This window comes from Microchirus variegatus (genome assembly GCF_963457635.1).
Source record: "Microchirus variegatus genome assembly, chromosome: 18".
Classification (NCBI taxonomy): Eukaryota; Metazoa; Chordata; class Actinopteri; order Pleuronectiformes; family Soleidae; genus Microchirus; species Microchirus variegatus.
The window spans coordinates 5,898,177-5,915,658 of record NC_139819.1 but is presented as its reverse complement, the minus strand read 5'-3'; the positions used below and the strand labels follow the sequence as shown (position 1 = coordinate 5,915,658).

The following is a 17,482-nucleotide window of genomic DNA, read 5'->3' as shown; positions in this document are numbered from 1 at the left end:
ATACTGAAGTGGGAGCATTGGGATGTGTTGTGTGGCCTCCAGAAGAACCCCATAGACTACCGTTCAAAAGTTTGGGGTCACTTAGAAATGTGCTTATTTTTGAAGGAAAGGCACTTTTTTTCAATGAATAATGAATCATAAATACATTCTATACATTGTTAATGGGGTGAACGACTATTCTAGCTGCAAACATCTGGTTTTTAATGGAATACCAATGGAATGTATATAGGTGTATAGAGGCCAATTTTCAAGTGGGTTAAAAAAGGAAAAGGATGAAAGAATGTGTGACACCAAATATGGATGATCAAATCCTTTCATTCCATTCTTTAACCTTTAACACCTGCAGCTAAATCAAAAGTAAAAGTTCAAATTGTCTGTATTTCAGAATGAAGTAGTGAAAAATGTATCTACAATTCAGTTTAGCTTTTAGTTAGTTTTGCTCTGTTCATTGTAGTTTTTATTAGTAAACGGCAAAAATATTAGTTTTTTTTATTATTATTGTCGTTTTTATTTTCATTTCAATTAACAATTTTTTTTTTTTAAGTCAGACAATAATAAGACAAAATGTGTAAATGAATGCAATTATACAGGATAAAACAACATTAAAATGTATGAGAGACCATAAAACCTGCATTATAAAAGAGAAATTCAGATTTGACTCATTTGGTAAATACACACAATTATATAATACTTATACTAATACTAATACTAATACTAATACTAATAATAATAATAAATGCACTGCCTTGCTTATTCCTAACATGAAGACATGGTTCAAGCAGGGTTATTATAATTAACGAAAACTAAGTCTTAAACTAAAACTAGCAGAGAAAATATTATTTATTAATATATATATATAAAAAAAAGACAATTTAAATCAAAAGAAAAACTAATGAAAATTTCTAAACTATAATAACCTTTGTCTCTGTGTATAAAAAAATGCAGATGCCTTAAATTGGCCACACCCTTCAGTCGCTGAGATCCTGGGTGGAAGTCTTAACCTGTTTACCGGCGTAACCTGGTAACCCAGAAAACACAGGTGTCACATTTTCTCCGTCCTCGTGACCTAAATATGCGCTCGAGCTCGGGTGTCGCCGCGTTTTATCGATTGATTAATGTCTTTCGGGGGTAAGGAAGGGAGGTGTCAGTTAATCGTAAACCCGTAATGGCCCGAGCGCTTTGAGTGTTTCAGCGTATTTGAATTGTTCACTCTCTCTCTCTCCGCTCACAGAAAAGTTGTCAGGGGTTACCTCTCGCCGCCGCCGCCGTCGTTCCCCACCTCTGGCCCGGCCTCGCAATGCTTGTCCAATCTTAACAAGCTTTGCGCTACCCACTGGGCTCTGATTCAGCACGAGACCCGGCAAATCCAATTACACAGGAGTCAGAGAGGTTGATTTTCCCATTATAGATTCCATGCTGAGAATGAGAGCTGATGATAACACTCACATCACACCACCGAAAGCACCCCCCCCTCTCTCTCCTCCTTATTTTGTCTCCATTTCACTGTGTCCCTCCCTTTATTTCAGCATCTCTTCCTATCTAATTCCTCTTTTCCAAAAAAAAAAAAGGACCCTCTTTCTTTCCCCGTCCCTTTCTTTGGATCTCTCCTTCTTTCAAAGTCCATTATTCTAATTTTTCAGAGCAGCGTAACCAAAGCTGGGCCCTGTCATCATTTCAGTGCTAAAATGCTGCTTCAGTGGAGTTACTTCATACTCCATATTGCATTTTTCAGTCATTAAAACCACATACGTAGACATAGGCCGCGTCCCAATACCTCCCCTAACCCTAAAATGTTGCCCTAACCCTAAATGTTGTGTGTTCTCGTTTAGGGTGGAGCACATTTTGTAGTGTGATTTTGCCCTTATAATCAACCCTCAAAATTTTACCCATGATGCTTTGCGAATTCAGCGAGCCGGCTGATTTGTTTTTCAACAAAGATGGTGGCCACATCTACCGAGGAACAATTTCGTTGTAAGTATATTTTTCGCAAATAAGCGCTTTACAATGTCGAAATGTGTTGGAATATGTTGGTTTGATCCACAGGACTGTAAGCTTTGAACACTAATGTCAGAAAATAACTGAGGATTTATGAAAGCAGCTAGCTAACTAGCTAGCTAGCAGCTATTTGCCGAGCTATTGTCGAGGCTATTTTCCTGAATGAAAATAGTAGCACGCTCCACCGGTAGAATTGTCAACATGTGATGAAGGTTAGCATGTTTGTTACGGTCACTACGCTAATTTGCATATAGTGGCGTCCCAATTCCATAGGGAAGCCACTACCCTCAACGAGGAGAATTTACGGTTGAGGGCACTCCAAACCAAGTTGAAATTTTAAGGGGGAGAAATGGGACGGGGCCTTACTCTGTCCTGTTTATGGCACTGCAGCTTTAAATATGGACCTGCTTTACACTCCATTTGCTTCCTTAACGCAGCAAACCGCCGAGAAGAAAGATACGTGTCAGTCTGAATAACCTGTAAAAGGTCACTGCAAAAACTAAAAGCAAAATAATTTGAACAACTTGACTTAAGGATGTGTGCGTGCCATCCTGAGGAGAAACTACGAGCCTGCTGTGCCACATGAAAAAACTAATAGGAGCTCTTTTGGAAATGAGGTTCTTTTACACTCAATCGGCTGTGAAAAGAGAAAAAGGACTTTTGCTCAATCTTTAGCCTTTAGGCCACTCAAAAGGACTGACCTTGCCTCGGACCAGAGACTTTGGTGTCGACACAGAGGTCACCAAGAGGTCAGCACCATTGACCCCTGTAAACCCCAGAGACAGGCTCTCCTGTGATCCTTACGGACAATGGGATCGGGGAGGGAGTCCAGCGGGTCTGTCCGGAGAAGTCATCTGACATGGTGCAGAGAGAGAGAGAGAGAAGAGACTGTGTCATGTGACTTGACATAGACTGACCAGAACTTCAACAATTCCTGATTCTGACACAAAAAGCCGAGGTCTTTTTTTGGTCATTTTGAGTGAAGTGACCTCTGACCCTGCTTGGGACTTACACCAAGTTTCTAGCATATTAGCTTTAATGGTTTTACACACAATGTATACCCTTTGACTCAAATAAAAAAAACCTGAATCCTGCTTTTTGTAATAAAGATTTAAAGAGACAGGTAACATTAAACTGGGTTACAAGTAGTAGTAGCTCAAATCTACCTCCTTGAAATATGACACACATTAAAAACATTATACACAAAACGTCTTTGCAGAGGATCCAATATGTGCCAAAACTATACTACTGTATAACTATACTTGGTTTAATTCCTACGAATCTGTGTGTTCATATACGTGTGCAGAACCAAAATGATCTTAGCGTGTAGAACCATCGGCTTGTCCTCATAGGAGAACCCTTTTTGGTTCCAGGGAGAAGCTTTTCCACCTGGAACCCTTAGTGTTACCAAGAACCCTTTTAAACCCCTTTATTCAGGAAAGGGGTTTTAAAAGGTTCTCTGGATCAAAATGGTTCTTACTGGAACCATTAGTTTTACCAAGAACCCTTGAAAAACCCTTTCTTCAGGAAAGGGTTTTTCAGAAGCAAATGTTTCCAGGTAGAACCTCAGCCCTTGTAGAAGAACCCTTTTAGAACCCTTATTTCTAAGAGTGTAGTTCTCATCTATCCACCTGTCTGTCTGCCTGCCTGTCTGTCTGATCAAGAGACCTGGCCAATAAGGCAGCATAACTAATTTTAATATGAAAATCATGATCATGATAGTCCACTTTTACACACTGTTAAAAGAAAAAGAAATAAAACACAATATCCAGTCGATACACATGAACATAAAAGTCCTTAAAAGTCATTTTAAAACTGATATAATTCACCCTAAAGTGATCAACTGTGAGAGTTTAAGCTCCCTTTGAAAATTATTACAAGAAAATGAAAGAGTAAAGAGTTTTTCCAAGTTCTGCTCTGACTGTGGGGATAAAGATTTGTAGGGTACACTCTTAGAAATAAGGGTTCCAAAAGTGTTCTTCTACAAGCGCTGAGGTTCTACCTGGAACCATTTGCTTCTAAAAAACCCTTTCCCGAAGAAAGGGTTTTTCAAGGGTTCTTGGTAACACTAATGGTTCCAGTAAGAACCATTTTGATCCAGAAAACCCTTTAAAAACCCTTTCCTGGATAAAGGGTTTTAAAAGGGTTCTTGGTGTTAACCCTCCTAAAGGGTTCTAAAAAAGGTTCTACCTGGAGCCAAAAATGTTTCCCCTATGAGGACAAGACGAAGAACCTTATATGGTTCCAATTAGCACTTTTATTTCTAAGAGTGTAGGGGAATATAGGGATAGGGAAATATCTCATAACCTTGTGTTTGAAGTGTGCCTCTGAATGAAAATCAGTTTAGAATAGTATGGCCTGACACTTGACCCTCTCCCTCTACCTCAACAACAATTGTGACACACTATCCCTGAATGGGCCAAACAGATGGAGTATAATTCAATTGTGGTTCAAATGATGCACCGTGTCGGCCCCAGTCCGGCATGTTGCACATGTTGTGTCCAGTGTGTTGTAGTAGTGGCTACTAGCTGTGTTTTTGGGGTGAGTGACGGAGGTTGGGCACAACAAACCAAAAGATGAAAGATGAGTTTTGGAAAGTTTGACACGTTTCCTCAATCTCTGTTGACACATCATAGTCATTTTATGTCTTAATGTATTACATTTCTTAACATACATCACCTTTAAGGTAACAGCAGTGACTCATGGGCTCAGGAACCAAGTGACTATTGTTCAGGAGTAACGGGGGAAACAATGTGGTCATCACGGCCTGAGGATCGGCCAGTGTTTTTTTTTTGCCTTGCACCAAAGTGTTTACTCAAAAACACATCAGGTTCTCTGAGAATGAGGTCAGCTCACCCCTCTAATCTCCTCCTCTGCCCGGCTGAGACACACAGTCAGTGTCCACCCCCACCACCCCCACCACCCCCACCCCCACCAGAACACCATGTCACCCAAAGTGACCCTCCAGTGGCTCCCCAGGACCAGAGGAAGCTGCTGTCAGCAGTGCTTAGGCTAAGGAGCGGGATCACGATCCTGCCAGAGACATGGTTTTTCTTACAGAGTGAGAAGCCGTGGTCAGCCTGGACTGTCCTGTTAGTCAGAGACGTTCAGGTTACATCTGTGCAGAGAGACTAAGACTAAATATTTACAGTCTTTGAACACCTCTTTGTCACTGGTTGTGGTCGACTTTATCATCACTGTGAACTTTATACTGAATCAGAGTGTGCGCAGACATGCACAGTGTCCGTTATTCATCTATAAGGCCCTGATTTCACTTGCACATCAACTCCTGCACTTTAAATGTCATGCAAACATACACTCATTTTAATCCTAATCTAATATTCTATATATTTATGACGTGTGCTGCCCTTGGAAGAGAGATCCACGTGACCCTCGTGCGGAGGATAAAGCAGCAAATGAATGAATGAATGAATAGTTTAAAGGTGGACATTAAACTATAAGTTGACTGATAAAGTCTCGTAGGTTAGGTTTTTGCTGAAATGCTTAGTTAGCAGTGAAATAATCGATTTTAAAAATAGCTTTTGGCTTATTTTAGATTTTCTGTGGACTAATCTTCGTCTGTTCATCTTTAGTCTGTAAAATTCTGTAAATTTGTCTATATATAATCATACATATAGATATACATATATATATATAGATAAATATACATATATACATACATATAGATATATACATATACATAAACATACATATATAAATACACATACACATATACATATATACACATATACATACATATATACACATATGTACAAATATATATATATATACACATATACATACATATATAAATACACATATACACATACACATGTATATACATATATAAATACACATATATATATACACATATACATATATATACACACATATATATACATGCCATATACACAACACCTCTACACCTGCAGTATAGGTCATGTATAGTATCACCACCCTTTATTCCCTGACGGTAACACAGCGGGCTTTAGGACCTGCGGCCTCCGCTCTGTGGAGGATGCTCTTGTTTTTGTCCGTTACGTTCATGCATGTAATCATTGATTGTGCCTATTGTGACAGGCTGATTTACCATCTGTAAAGGTCCCATGGGCCTGATACTGCTGTCACTGCACAGTCTCCCCACAGACTGCCAGAGGAATTCCTCTTTAATTTCCGGTGTTAAGTTTAGTTTTAAACCGGTTTCACATCTGATCCATGGCAGCTGCTGTTAAAAAAAGACCAGGCTGTTTTCTTTACATTTCACTCTGTTTAACATGCGAGAGTGAGACACGTGTCCACTGGGATCAGATGGTGGTGAAATCTAACATCACTTCATAAAAACATTGTGTCTATGTATTTTTGTTGGCGCTTTATAGCTCCTGAATGTTTTGGTTTCTTTTTAAGTCTGATCATCCCTTGAAATCTTATGTTTTGAGGCATTTTTCTTCTTTCTTATCTTTGTTTCCCTCTCTTCCTTTAAGCTTTTTCAACCGTCAACTTGGACATTTTGGCAAAGAACAGACAAAATGACTCAAATATAAATGTCCCCCTCCATGATAATCTAATTTAGTCACTATCATTATTAAGGGTTTCAGTTGTGCAGACAGTGAACTACAACAGTGTGCTGCAACTGGAGACATGAAGACATTCTCTCTGAGGTGGAGACCATGTGTGTGTGTGTGTGTGTGTGTGTGTGTGTGTGTGTGTGTGTTCTTGTACTTGGGGCATACTGAGGACCAGTGAGGGTTTTTAACCAACAAAGTGAGGTCATTTTTACGGAGTGAGGACATTTGGCTCGTCCTCACATTGTTTTCATTGAAATCACTTCCTTAGGTTGCTATTACATGCTATACTCAATTTGTCAAAAAAAAAAAAAAATCACTTTTTGGACGACATAGTATAGTATGACTTTTTTGTCAAATTTTGGACCAAAAATTGTTGGTGCAATTTTTTTCAACTTTTGGACGACATAGCATAGTATGATGTTTTTGTAAAATTTTGGACCAAAAATTTTGGGTCAGATTTTGGACCAAAAAATTTGGGTCAGATTTTGGACCAAAACATTTGGGTCATATTTTTTTTTTTGAAATTTTGACCAAAATTTTTGGTCAAATTTTGGGTCAATTTTTTTTTTCAAATTTTGGACGACATAGTATAGTATGACGTTTTTGTCAAATTTTGGATCAAAAATTTTGGGTCAAATTTTTTTTTGGGGAAATGCTGGTCCTCACTTTGTCAGCGACCCAGTCCTCAGTATGCAGCAAGTACAAGAATGTGTGTGTGTGTGTGTGTGTTCAGAATGTGCTTCAAACCTGTCTTTGTGACGGTAAACTGACCTTGTGAGGACATTTTGGTCTTTTTTTCAGGGTCAAGTCAATTAGAGCTGCAACTATTATTTTCTCAATTAATCGAGTACTTATTTGGTCTGTAAAACGTCAGAAAACGATTTTTAAAAAAATGGTGATCTGTGAAAAAATTATTGACTTTTAACCCTTTAAGATACGCACCAAGAATTTTTTTATTATTTTATTTTATTTACTTATGATAACAATTAACGACAATCAATATTTATTTTTAAATTAGACCCTACAGTATTTCAGATACAGGCCTCTACCAAACGGTTGAGACGTCTGTTTATAATAAACCTGGTAAACCATGCATTTTTCAATGAGATATAGTGACTTAAAGTGAGGTCGACCAAATGGTTGAGTAGTACCTTAAAGGGTTAATGATTTCTTTGTTATATGGAGCAAATAAAACAACACAAGTGCGGCCCTAATTAGAAATGGGTTTTATGTCAGGGTTAAGTTAAGGGTTAGGGATTTTGGTTAAGGGACTCATGAATGCATTATGTGTAATAAATGTCCTCACTAAGAATGCTGTACAAGAATGTTAGTGTGTGTGTGTGTGTGTGTGTGTGTGCCTTTATTGCCGCCTCCTGCTGCAGCCTCACACCCCGGGCGCTCTGCCCTCCTCCCTACGCGCCTCCCCGGCTCCTTTTCCCACCGCTGAGAGGGAGCGGGACGCGGCCACGGCGGCGGGAAGCAAATGATCTCCAAGCACTTCCCTAGGAGAGAAAAAAAAAAAAAAAAAAAAGTTCACACTCATACACAGATGCCATCACAAGTAGCGACTCACATCGTCTTAGACGTGGACGAAGGAACGCAGTGGGAATAACGTGACAGGAGGGGAAAGTGGAGCAAAATAATGGATATTTAACCATTCTTCTTATATTATTTTTTAACGTGTTTTGTTTTTATTCTATAGAATTTTTTTTACAATCCGATTAAACATTTTAATTGTATAGTCAAAAAAAAGTCACTTAAAAAAGGGACTTTGGCTCTTTTTTTGCGTTTTACGCACAGGTGCGTAAAAGTGCGCACCATAAAAACAAGACTTGGAACTTTTGTTTTCAGTTGATCAGATTAACTATAATCTATCAGCAAGTCACTTGGTAAGAGGACGATAATGTGTGGATGGAGTATGGAGTGACTTTTAGCGCATGAAACGCGCGCGTGGCTCAGGTGCAGCAAAAGAGGCGTCACCACAAAGTGAGGAACAGAGACGTAAAAGACCCAACTTTTCCTGCTCTGGCAGCGTGTGTGTGGATGTGTTGCGTGGAGACTGCGGCGGTCACAGCAGCTGTCAGACCCATGTGATTCTTCTCCTCCTGCCCCTCGGGCCACTGGCAAGCTCCACCGCTCAGGAGGTCTCCACTGCGCATGTCAGAGCCGCTGGACAGCTCCAGAGAGGGAAATTTAAAAACGGTTTTGGGGAGAGAATCAAGTGCAACACAGAGAAATACAGTTACAGGAGCTCGCGACCGGCTCTCACTATCTTCAACCCAGATCATCCAAAAAAACAGGTGACTTTTCTTCCACAATTTCTCGCTTTGTGCAGCACAGTCTTTGAGTATTATATACCGTTTTAATATGAGCTGTTTTTAGACATTTGAATGGTTTGCAGACTTTAAATATAATTTCCCTCTGATGTGGTTAAATTATCTTGGCAGAGCAAATGTGACTAAACTGGTTTTGTACTTTTTGAACACAAGCTTTTTATGTTATTAGAGTGAGTTTTTAATGAAATATTAGTCAAGACAAACAAGACATTTAAGCAATGACTTGAAGAGACTTTAGCTACAACTGATAATAAAAAAATAACATTTTGTGCTGCTACTGCTATCATGTATTTATAATTGCTTTAATTTTCTTATTTGCTTCACATTAATTATTCATAAAATACCGAGTAAATTATCTAAAGTGTGTCATTTTCTTATTACATCGCACAGGCACCACAAATCCCAGGAAATGATAGAAGGTGGAATAACATCCATGATGTCAGGGATAATTGAGAATGCTGGGCATCATCCGTCTCCTCAGGACTACAGGTAAGAAAACACAGGAAACTATGCATACAGAGTTGTTTTGAGTGATAAACAGCACATAATATATAGTCGTTTTTTGCCACATGTTAAAAGAAAAAAGAGCTCAGGATCAACACCTCAATAGATAAAAGTGATGAAAGGTGTTTTTTGTTTTTGTTGCAAAGAGTCATGGAACAAATTGTCTGACCCCACTATGTTTCATCTAAAGGTAGATGGACAGCTCTTTTTGTGTGTGGAAAAAAAAGGCTGAAGAATAAATAATTTTCAGTCTGAATGGATCTGTCAGAAACCATCAGCTCTGTGTACACTCCTGCTGTCGGCACACGGACAGCGTGAGCCTCTTGGCCTGCCCGACTCAGGGGGGGAGGGGGGGGGGGGCAGACGGGGGCCGCTCTATGGGTCACCACTGCGCACAAGTGGCTCCCAATTAGAGAAGGAGGGAGTGGGGTTGAAGGGGGAAAAAGAGGAGGAGGAAGAGGAGGAGGTGCAATATTTAGTGTTGTCGAACCTCTGGGAAACGAAACATGGAGACACCAGTTCAACATGGTGTGCATGAGTGGGCAATTTCTGTGCTGCTGGTAGAATTAGAGGAGGAGGGAGAGGAGAATATCTGTCATTTATCACAAATAAGTGCAGCTTTGGGTCAATTAGGTCCTGCAAAAAGGATAAAATACCAACTTTATTCACTTTAAGCGTATGCACACGCTATTTTTCTGAAAATAGGGGGAAAAAAGCTAATTTGCGGTGCTTTTTCTGAACATGTTTCTATATAATTTAAGTAAAACTGAACAGGGGGAAAGAAAGAAAGATATGTCATTTGTTACAAATAAGTGCAGCTTTGGGTCAATTAGGTGCTGAAAAACTATAAAATACCAACTCTATTCACTTTAAGGGTGCTCAAATTCAAAAAAAGCACATTCTCGGTTCTTTCTAAGTCCATGTTTCTATATAATTTAAGTAAAACTACACAGGGAGGGAAAGAAATAGAGAAAGATCCATCATTTACCGCAAAAAAGTGCAGATTTAGGTCAGTTAGGTGCTGCAGAACTATAAAATGCCAACTATACTGACTTTGAACGTATGCACAACATAAAAAAAGCACATTTTCGGTTCTTTCTAAGAACATGTTTCTATATAATTTAAGTAAAACTACACAGGGAAGGAGAGAAAGAAAGAAAGATCCGTCATTTATCGCAAATAAGTGCAGCTTTGGGTCAATTAGGTGCTGCAAAAACTCTAAAATACCGACTATATTCACTTTAAGCGTATGCACAAATCCAAAAAAGGCACATTTTCGGTGCTTTCTAAGAAGATGTTTTTATATAGTTTAAGTAAAACTACACAAGAAAGAAAGAAAGAGCAGGAGCACGAGTCGTCGGTGATAACGTGACACCTCATTTACGTCGACTCCGCCGACAGAAGACGACTCATCAAAGTCTTTTAAAAGTGGCGCATGCAAGGTGTTAAAAGGACGTGTGCTGCTGCTGATTCCTGCTCACGGTGATGTCACGTATATATTCAGACAGAGCCCTGACCTCAAAATACATGTGTGCACCCCCCTACCCCCACCCCCTGCTCCTCTTCGCCCTGAGGCCTTGTTGATTCCCCCCCCCCCCCATTTAGAGAGGACGAGAGGAGGCGGGAGGGTGTAGTTGAGGGTGATGGAGGGGAGGATAGAGAGGCTGGAAAGGGACAGGGAAGCAGATGGCACCCCTATTTGTCCCCTTATGTGAGGGCTGTCATTCCAACAGATTAATGTGAAGACCGGGGGGGGTGTGGGGTGTGTGTGTGTGTGTGTGTGTGGGGGGGGGGGGGGGGGGGTGAAGAAAAGAAACGACAGAGACAATCAAGGAAGGGTCTGGGGAAGACAATAGAGCCACGTGCCACTGGGCAGATTTGTCGTTTGGGACACAATAGGTGATCATTTTTCAATGGACAGGGCCAACTGTTGCAGGGCGACATGTGCTGCTGCTGCTGCTTCTGCTGCCGTCGTCCCATGTTTCAAACGATCACATGCGTTGTTTACTTACGATTCAGCCAATGGTTGCGCGCGGAGACGGCGGTCACCTGACACACGGGTGATTTTATTATTAGGAGATTACGCGTGCGTGTGTGCGTGTGCGTGTGTGTAAAGGGGTGGGATGTACTCGACGACACTGTCCACACAAAGTACTCCCCACAAAGTAACTGAATAATATGTGTTGTCATAGCGACCCCAATTACTAAACCCCCTTGTCCAATGAATGTGTGTGTGTTGAAGAGAGTGGAGAGGACTGAAGAGAGGAGGGGAACCTCCCTTTTCTTTCTTCCTCTGTGCAAATAAAAGCTGTAATGACAGAAAGCTGATTGGTGCTGGTCGTGCTCTGGTTAAACACAACATCCAGGAAGTTTAACAATTCAATGTAGAGTTAATTATCTACTTGTTTTCACACTTTCTGTATGACTGTTATTTTTAACTTGGCCCTCAGCAGGTTGTTGATTTTAATGGATTTTAACTGTTTTTATGTTATATCAGTGGTTGTAATATTAAATTAATCAAGTGTTTACGTGTCATTTAAACGTCCACTTCATGTTTTTAAGCAGTTTTCGGGCGTATCTGTGTTCACACGAAGGCAGAGTGTTAAAAAAAACAACAACACTTATCACGTTAACGGACGATTTTAGCCTCATCTTTGATTGCAAACTGTCACTTGTGTCGCAGATAATCTTCTTATGGTAAATCTTGGACGCAGCAGCTTATACACATCTCTGCAAACCCCCCCCCCCCGACCCACCCCCTCCTCACATTCACACTCATTACAGCGGTGCTGACTTTGAAGGACGTCGTGTTCTGTCAAGTGTTTAGATTTAAAAATCCACATCCCAAACTAACCAACCAACCAACGACTGTCCCGCTCCTCTCTCCCCCTCCCCCTCCTCCCCCTCCTCCTCCTCTCGTGAAGGCTCCTGACCACGGACCCCTCCCAGCTGAGGGAGGAGGACCTCCCCGGGGACCTGCAGTCTCTGTCATGGCTCACCTCTGTAGATGTGCCCCGGATACAGCAGATGGCTGATAGCCGAGGCCACAGCAACGGGCCCTCCCAGGGCAGCTTGTTGGAGCAACAGACAGGTGAGGGTGAGGGCGACGGGGACGGGGAGGGAGGGGGTCAGTGTGATATTCAAAAAAAGACACCATCGTCTCTGTGATTGGACAAAGCCTCCAGAAGTCCAGGGTTCTTCTGGATCTGTGTGGCTCCTGCAGACACAAAATATGAACGTATGATTTATCCTTCTATGAAAACAAATTCATTGGTTTAAGGAAATTATTCTGAAACAATATATGACATCATATATCCCATACATTAATACTGTTCTGACGATCATCATACACACTCCCAACAGTAATAATTCATATTACAATATGGTAATAGTATGGGTAAAAATCTTGTTGGGGTGATAACAGTGGAAAATGTGTGTAGGACATATGAGGAGGGTAACTTTCAGCTGTAAAATATGGTCATTAATACATTTTTAATCACACAAAATAACCTTAATGTGCACGTATGATACTTTTTATTCTCTCTGCCAAGCGATTACTGTGATATTGCCATTTTCATTATTATTACCAAGCTGAAATTGCATTAGAATATTAAGAGGCAAATACTGATATCAAGTTATTTCCAAAGTATTATATAGGTTATATAGGTTATATAGTCTAGCGACCACCACCAGGGAAATACAATCACCCGCTTGTGTCCCACTCACATTTCCTGTTGTTATTACAAAGCTGCTTCCGTTATATTCAGTGTTTGGTCAAAGAAGAGGATCCTTCTCCTATATATGTGTGTGTGTGTGTATATATATATACCATATACACACATATATATTTATATGTATGTAAATATACATATATATACATACACACATATATATACATATATATATATATATATATACATACATACATACATACATATATACATACATACACATATATATATAAATATATAAGTCTGTCCACATCCTATTATTTTCTTCATATCAAACTAATATGACGTCTGCCCGTTTTGTCCTCACAGCTCAGCTGAGCAGTTTGACCATGACAGTGGGACAGGGCTCGATGCTCCAGCTCCAGAGCAACATGCAGCACAGCCCCATAGGGATCAGCATCATCAACACCCACAGTGGAAGTGTGAGTTTCTGGGAGAAGCACAATCTCGTTTGTAATGGTCGCTTTAATCGAGTTTCATTTAATCCGTCGTCCCTTTACATTTGTTTTTTTACAGATGTCTCCGTTCTCCATGAATGGGATGCCCTCTCCTGGATACCAATGTCCTACCTCAGTGTACCAGCCGACACCGCAGCAGGTGTACTCTCTAACCCAAACTGGACAACAGGTGAACATCTTATATATATATATACATACATATATATATATATAAAAAACAGATTATTTTAATCAGCAGACACATGTAACAGACTCTTAACATTCTCTCCTCTCTCTTTCCTATAGTGTTCAACAACTGGGCTTTATAGCAATGTCTCTTTCAGCGACCAAAGTCTGTTCACGCAACCTCGACTGGCTCCTCAAGAGCAGGAGCTGCAGCCCAAGTCTTTCCCCAAGCCCATCTACTCATACAGGTCAGCAAACAAACACACACACACACACACACACTCACACACACACATACACACATATATGGCTTTATGACTTTGTTTCTTACCTTATTTCACTTCATTTCCCTTTGCTCTCTCCTCAGCTGTTTGATCGCCATGGCTCTGAAAAACAGCAAAACTGGCAGCCTCCCCGTCAGTGAGATTTATAGCTTTATGAAGGAACATTTTCCTTATTTTAAGGTATGATAATCTCCTAATTATTACATGTAAAGTCAAAAAGAAAAGGTATATATATTTAAAGATTAGGTCTGATGATACAATACCTTTCTCCCTCTCTCTCTGCAGACGGCACCTGATGGATGGAAGAACTCGGTGAGACACAACCTGTCCTTAAACAAGTGCTTCGAGAAGGTGGAGAACAAGACAAGCAGCTCGTCCCGCAAGGGCTGCCTGTGGGCGCTGAACCCCGCCAAAATTGACAAGATGGAGGAAGAGATGCAGAAGTGGAAGCGCAAGGACCTGCCGGCCATTCGCCGCAGCATGGCTAACCCCGGTCAGTCATGGAGGCTATTTAGCGCCATAAACAGTGTATAATTTTGGGAGTGATAAAAGATAGAAGATAGAAGATGCTTAAGAGCTCATACTACAAGTTTTATTTTGAAAATGTCGTACACTAATGGGTAAACCCTACTCAGCAAGGATCAGCCACAGAGATAACACTGCAGTGCTTAACATCTAGATATGAACAATTATACATTACATTCAAGCCACTGCTAAATGATTTCACACAGAGCTGTCAGAGCCTAATGAGCTCCACACGCCTCTCTGTGTTTATCACTGTAGTGGTGTTGAGATGTGCCGTTGCTCGGCGACGTTCCCTGATTAGCTCGCAAAAAGTTTATTTTGGTATAAACACTTGGCGGCAACAGCAACGTCTAACGTATAAGTTAAAGTGAAATGACAACAGAAAACAGAGAAAAAGAGAATTTTACTGCTAAAAAAACCATGGGATAAATGCTAATTACTCTCCATCTGCTTCTGTGCTGCTGGTATATACACACAAATGCATGTCTGGTAGTATTGCTTGACGGTGCCTATTTCAGGTGCAGGACACAGCATAGAAATAATGTTATATTATTTCTGATCATTAAGAAATTGATTAAATGAAATGAAATGATTTTGTCTTGACCACAGATGCAAATTAGCTATTTAGCTAACTCTGGTATAGACCTGTTTCTGTCGGTCCCTGCCAACTAAACTAATATCTGTCTAGTACGAAAGAATGGTGGATTTTCTGTGCAATAAAGTTTTATCTTATCTTATCTTAATCAAATATTCTTGTTTCCTGTAGATGAGCTGGACAAACTGATCACAGACCGCCCGGAGAACTGCAGACGCAAGGTCTTAGAACCGGGTATGACCCGGCTGCCCAGCTGTCAGACGGGCCTCTCCCTGCCCCCCATCCCCGCACAGATGCAGCCTCAGCCCATCGTCACGCTGTCCCTCCCGTGTTTACCCATGCACCAGCACCAGCACCAGCACCAGCACCACCAGTTCCACCAGGCCCAGCTTCAGGCACAGGCTCGGCTGGCCCCCATGTCCCCTGCCCCGGCACAGACGCCCCCACTCCACGCGGTCCCCGACCTCTGCCACAGTCCACTCACTCATCAGCAGCAGCCCAGCAAAGGCCCCGACGACTTCTACAGCCTGCACGGCGAGACGCACACAGAGGTGGACGCACTGGACCCCAGCATCATGGACTTCGCCTTTCAAGGTAAATCACTTTCTGTAACATACATTACCGTTCAAAAGTTTGGGGTCACTTAGGGTCCTTATTTTTGAAGGAAAGGCACTTTTTTTCAATTAATATAAGATTAAATTAGTCAGAAATACACTCTATACATACGTTAATGTGGTAAACGACTATTCTAGCTGAAAACTGTTTTTTTTTTGTTTTTAATGAAATATGTACATAGGTGTATAGAGGCCCATTTCCAGTGTTCTAATGGTACATTGTGTTTGCTAATCACGTTACAAGGCTATTGGATGATTAGAAAACCCTTGAAAATCCTTGTGCAATGAAGTTAGCACAGCTGAAAACAGTTTTGCTGGTTCGGAAGCTGTTGACTACAAAAGTGGGACCAACTCTATATTAAAGTCCTGTATATGTATTTGAATACGTCATTACAGTCAGTGTTGGTGTAATGGTCAGGCGTCCCAATACTTTAGTCCATATAGTGCATTTTAAAATGTATTTGAATCTTTTACGTATAGCCTCTTTAAATAGAAAATTACGACATTGGTTCCATTTAAATCTTTTTACTATGTGTTTTCTTGTTTATGCATGTTTTTGTCTTCATATATTTAAACATGGAAAGCGCCAATACTTAGTCGATATAGTGTGTTTTAAACTCTGTTTGCATCTTACATATTGTCTCTTTAAACAGAAAATAACAACTTTGGTTCCATTTAAATCTTTTTACTATGTGTATTCTTGTTTATGCAGGTTTTTTGTTTCCATATATTTAAAAATGGAAAGCACCAATACTTAGTCCATATAGTGCGTTTTAAACTCTATTTGCATCTTACATATAGTCTCTTTAAACAGAAAATAACATTGGTTCCATGTTTTTTGTCTCTATATATTTAAACATGGAAAGCACTTGTTTTATTTGCTTGAGAAGTGCTCTGTAAATTGAATTATTATTGGATTATAAATCTTAGCTCAAAAAAAAGTATAATTTCCTGCAACTAATCTGTTAATCCACACAGATAACTAAGTAGCAACAGTACCTAAACCTCTCTCTATCTCCGTCTACTCAGGTAATCTGTGGGAAGAAATGAAGGACGACAGCTTTAACTTGGACGCCTTGGGCGCCATCACTAACTCGCCCCTCCGACTATCAGACTGTGACTTGGGGACGGGCGGCCTCGCTCCCATATCCTCTGGCCTGAACCTGCCGCTGTCGGACGTGCAGGTGACCGGCCTGTACGCCTCCTACGCCTCGCAGGACGCCCTGTCCTCTCAGTGCATGGGCACGTCGGCCAACAACAACAAGCCCATCGTGCTGCTTTAAAGCAGCCAAAAAAAATGCAGATTCACTCAACAGTCAGTGGACGACGTCTGGTTTCTTTTACGCTAAACTGAAACTGCTTTCCTACATTCACATGGGAATTAACCGGAGATCATTTCACCCTCACCCCGCAAGAAAACTGTTCACTGAGAACTGAACCTACTGATAAATTAAGGTGTTGTGGCCGTAAGAAAGAAGTATGTAAAGACTTGAATATCTAGCTTTGCCGAGCAAAGACTCAAAGCCTGTACGAGCGTGAGGATTTCCACGTGGAGACCAGTTTTTCTACTCTTCAAAAAAAAAAAGTCCTTACATGCCGTAGCTTCCCTCCATCTCTTTGTCTGTTGTTTTGTGCTAGACATTGTTACTGTGATGTTTTATTTATATTTATAAAAAAGGCAGCTGGAGAGGGCGATGACTCTTTGGTCAG

At 40.7% G+C, this 17,482-nt stretch overlaps 1 protein-coding gene across 1 annotated transcript; it reads left to right on the top strand.

The window, feature by feature from the left end:
* Positions 1 to 9,305: 9,305 nt before the first annotated feature.
* foxn4 (forkhead box N4) lies at positions 9,306 to 17,055 on the top strand (the record flags this gene model as incomplete). Its single annotated transcript, XM_083904867.1, has 9 exons — positions 9,306 to 9,385; positions 12,325 to 12,491; positions 13,441 to 13,553; positions 13,648 to 13,758; positions 13,875 to 14,002; positions 14,122 to 14,218; positions 14,324 to 14,531; positions 15,330 to 15,752; positions 16,802 to 17,055. 9 exons carry the CDS (start codon positions 9,306 to 9,308, stop codon positions 17,053 to 17,055), a joined length of 1,581 nt encoding a protein of 526 aa, XP_083760993.1.
* Between the last annotated feature and the right edge of the window lie 427 nt (positions 17,056 to 17,482).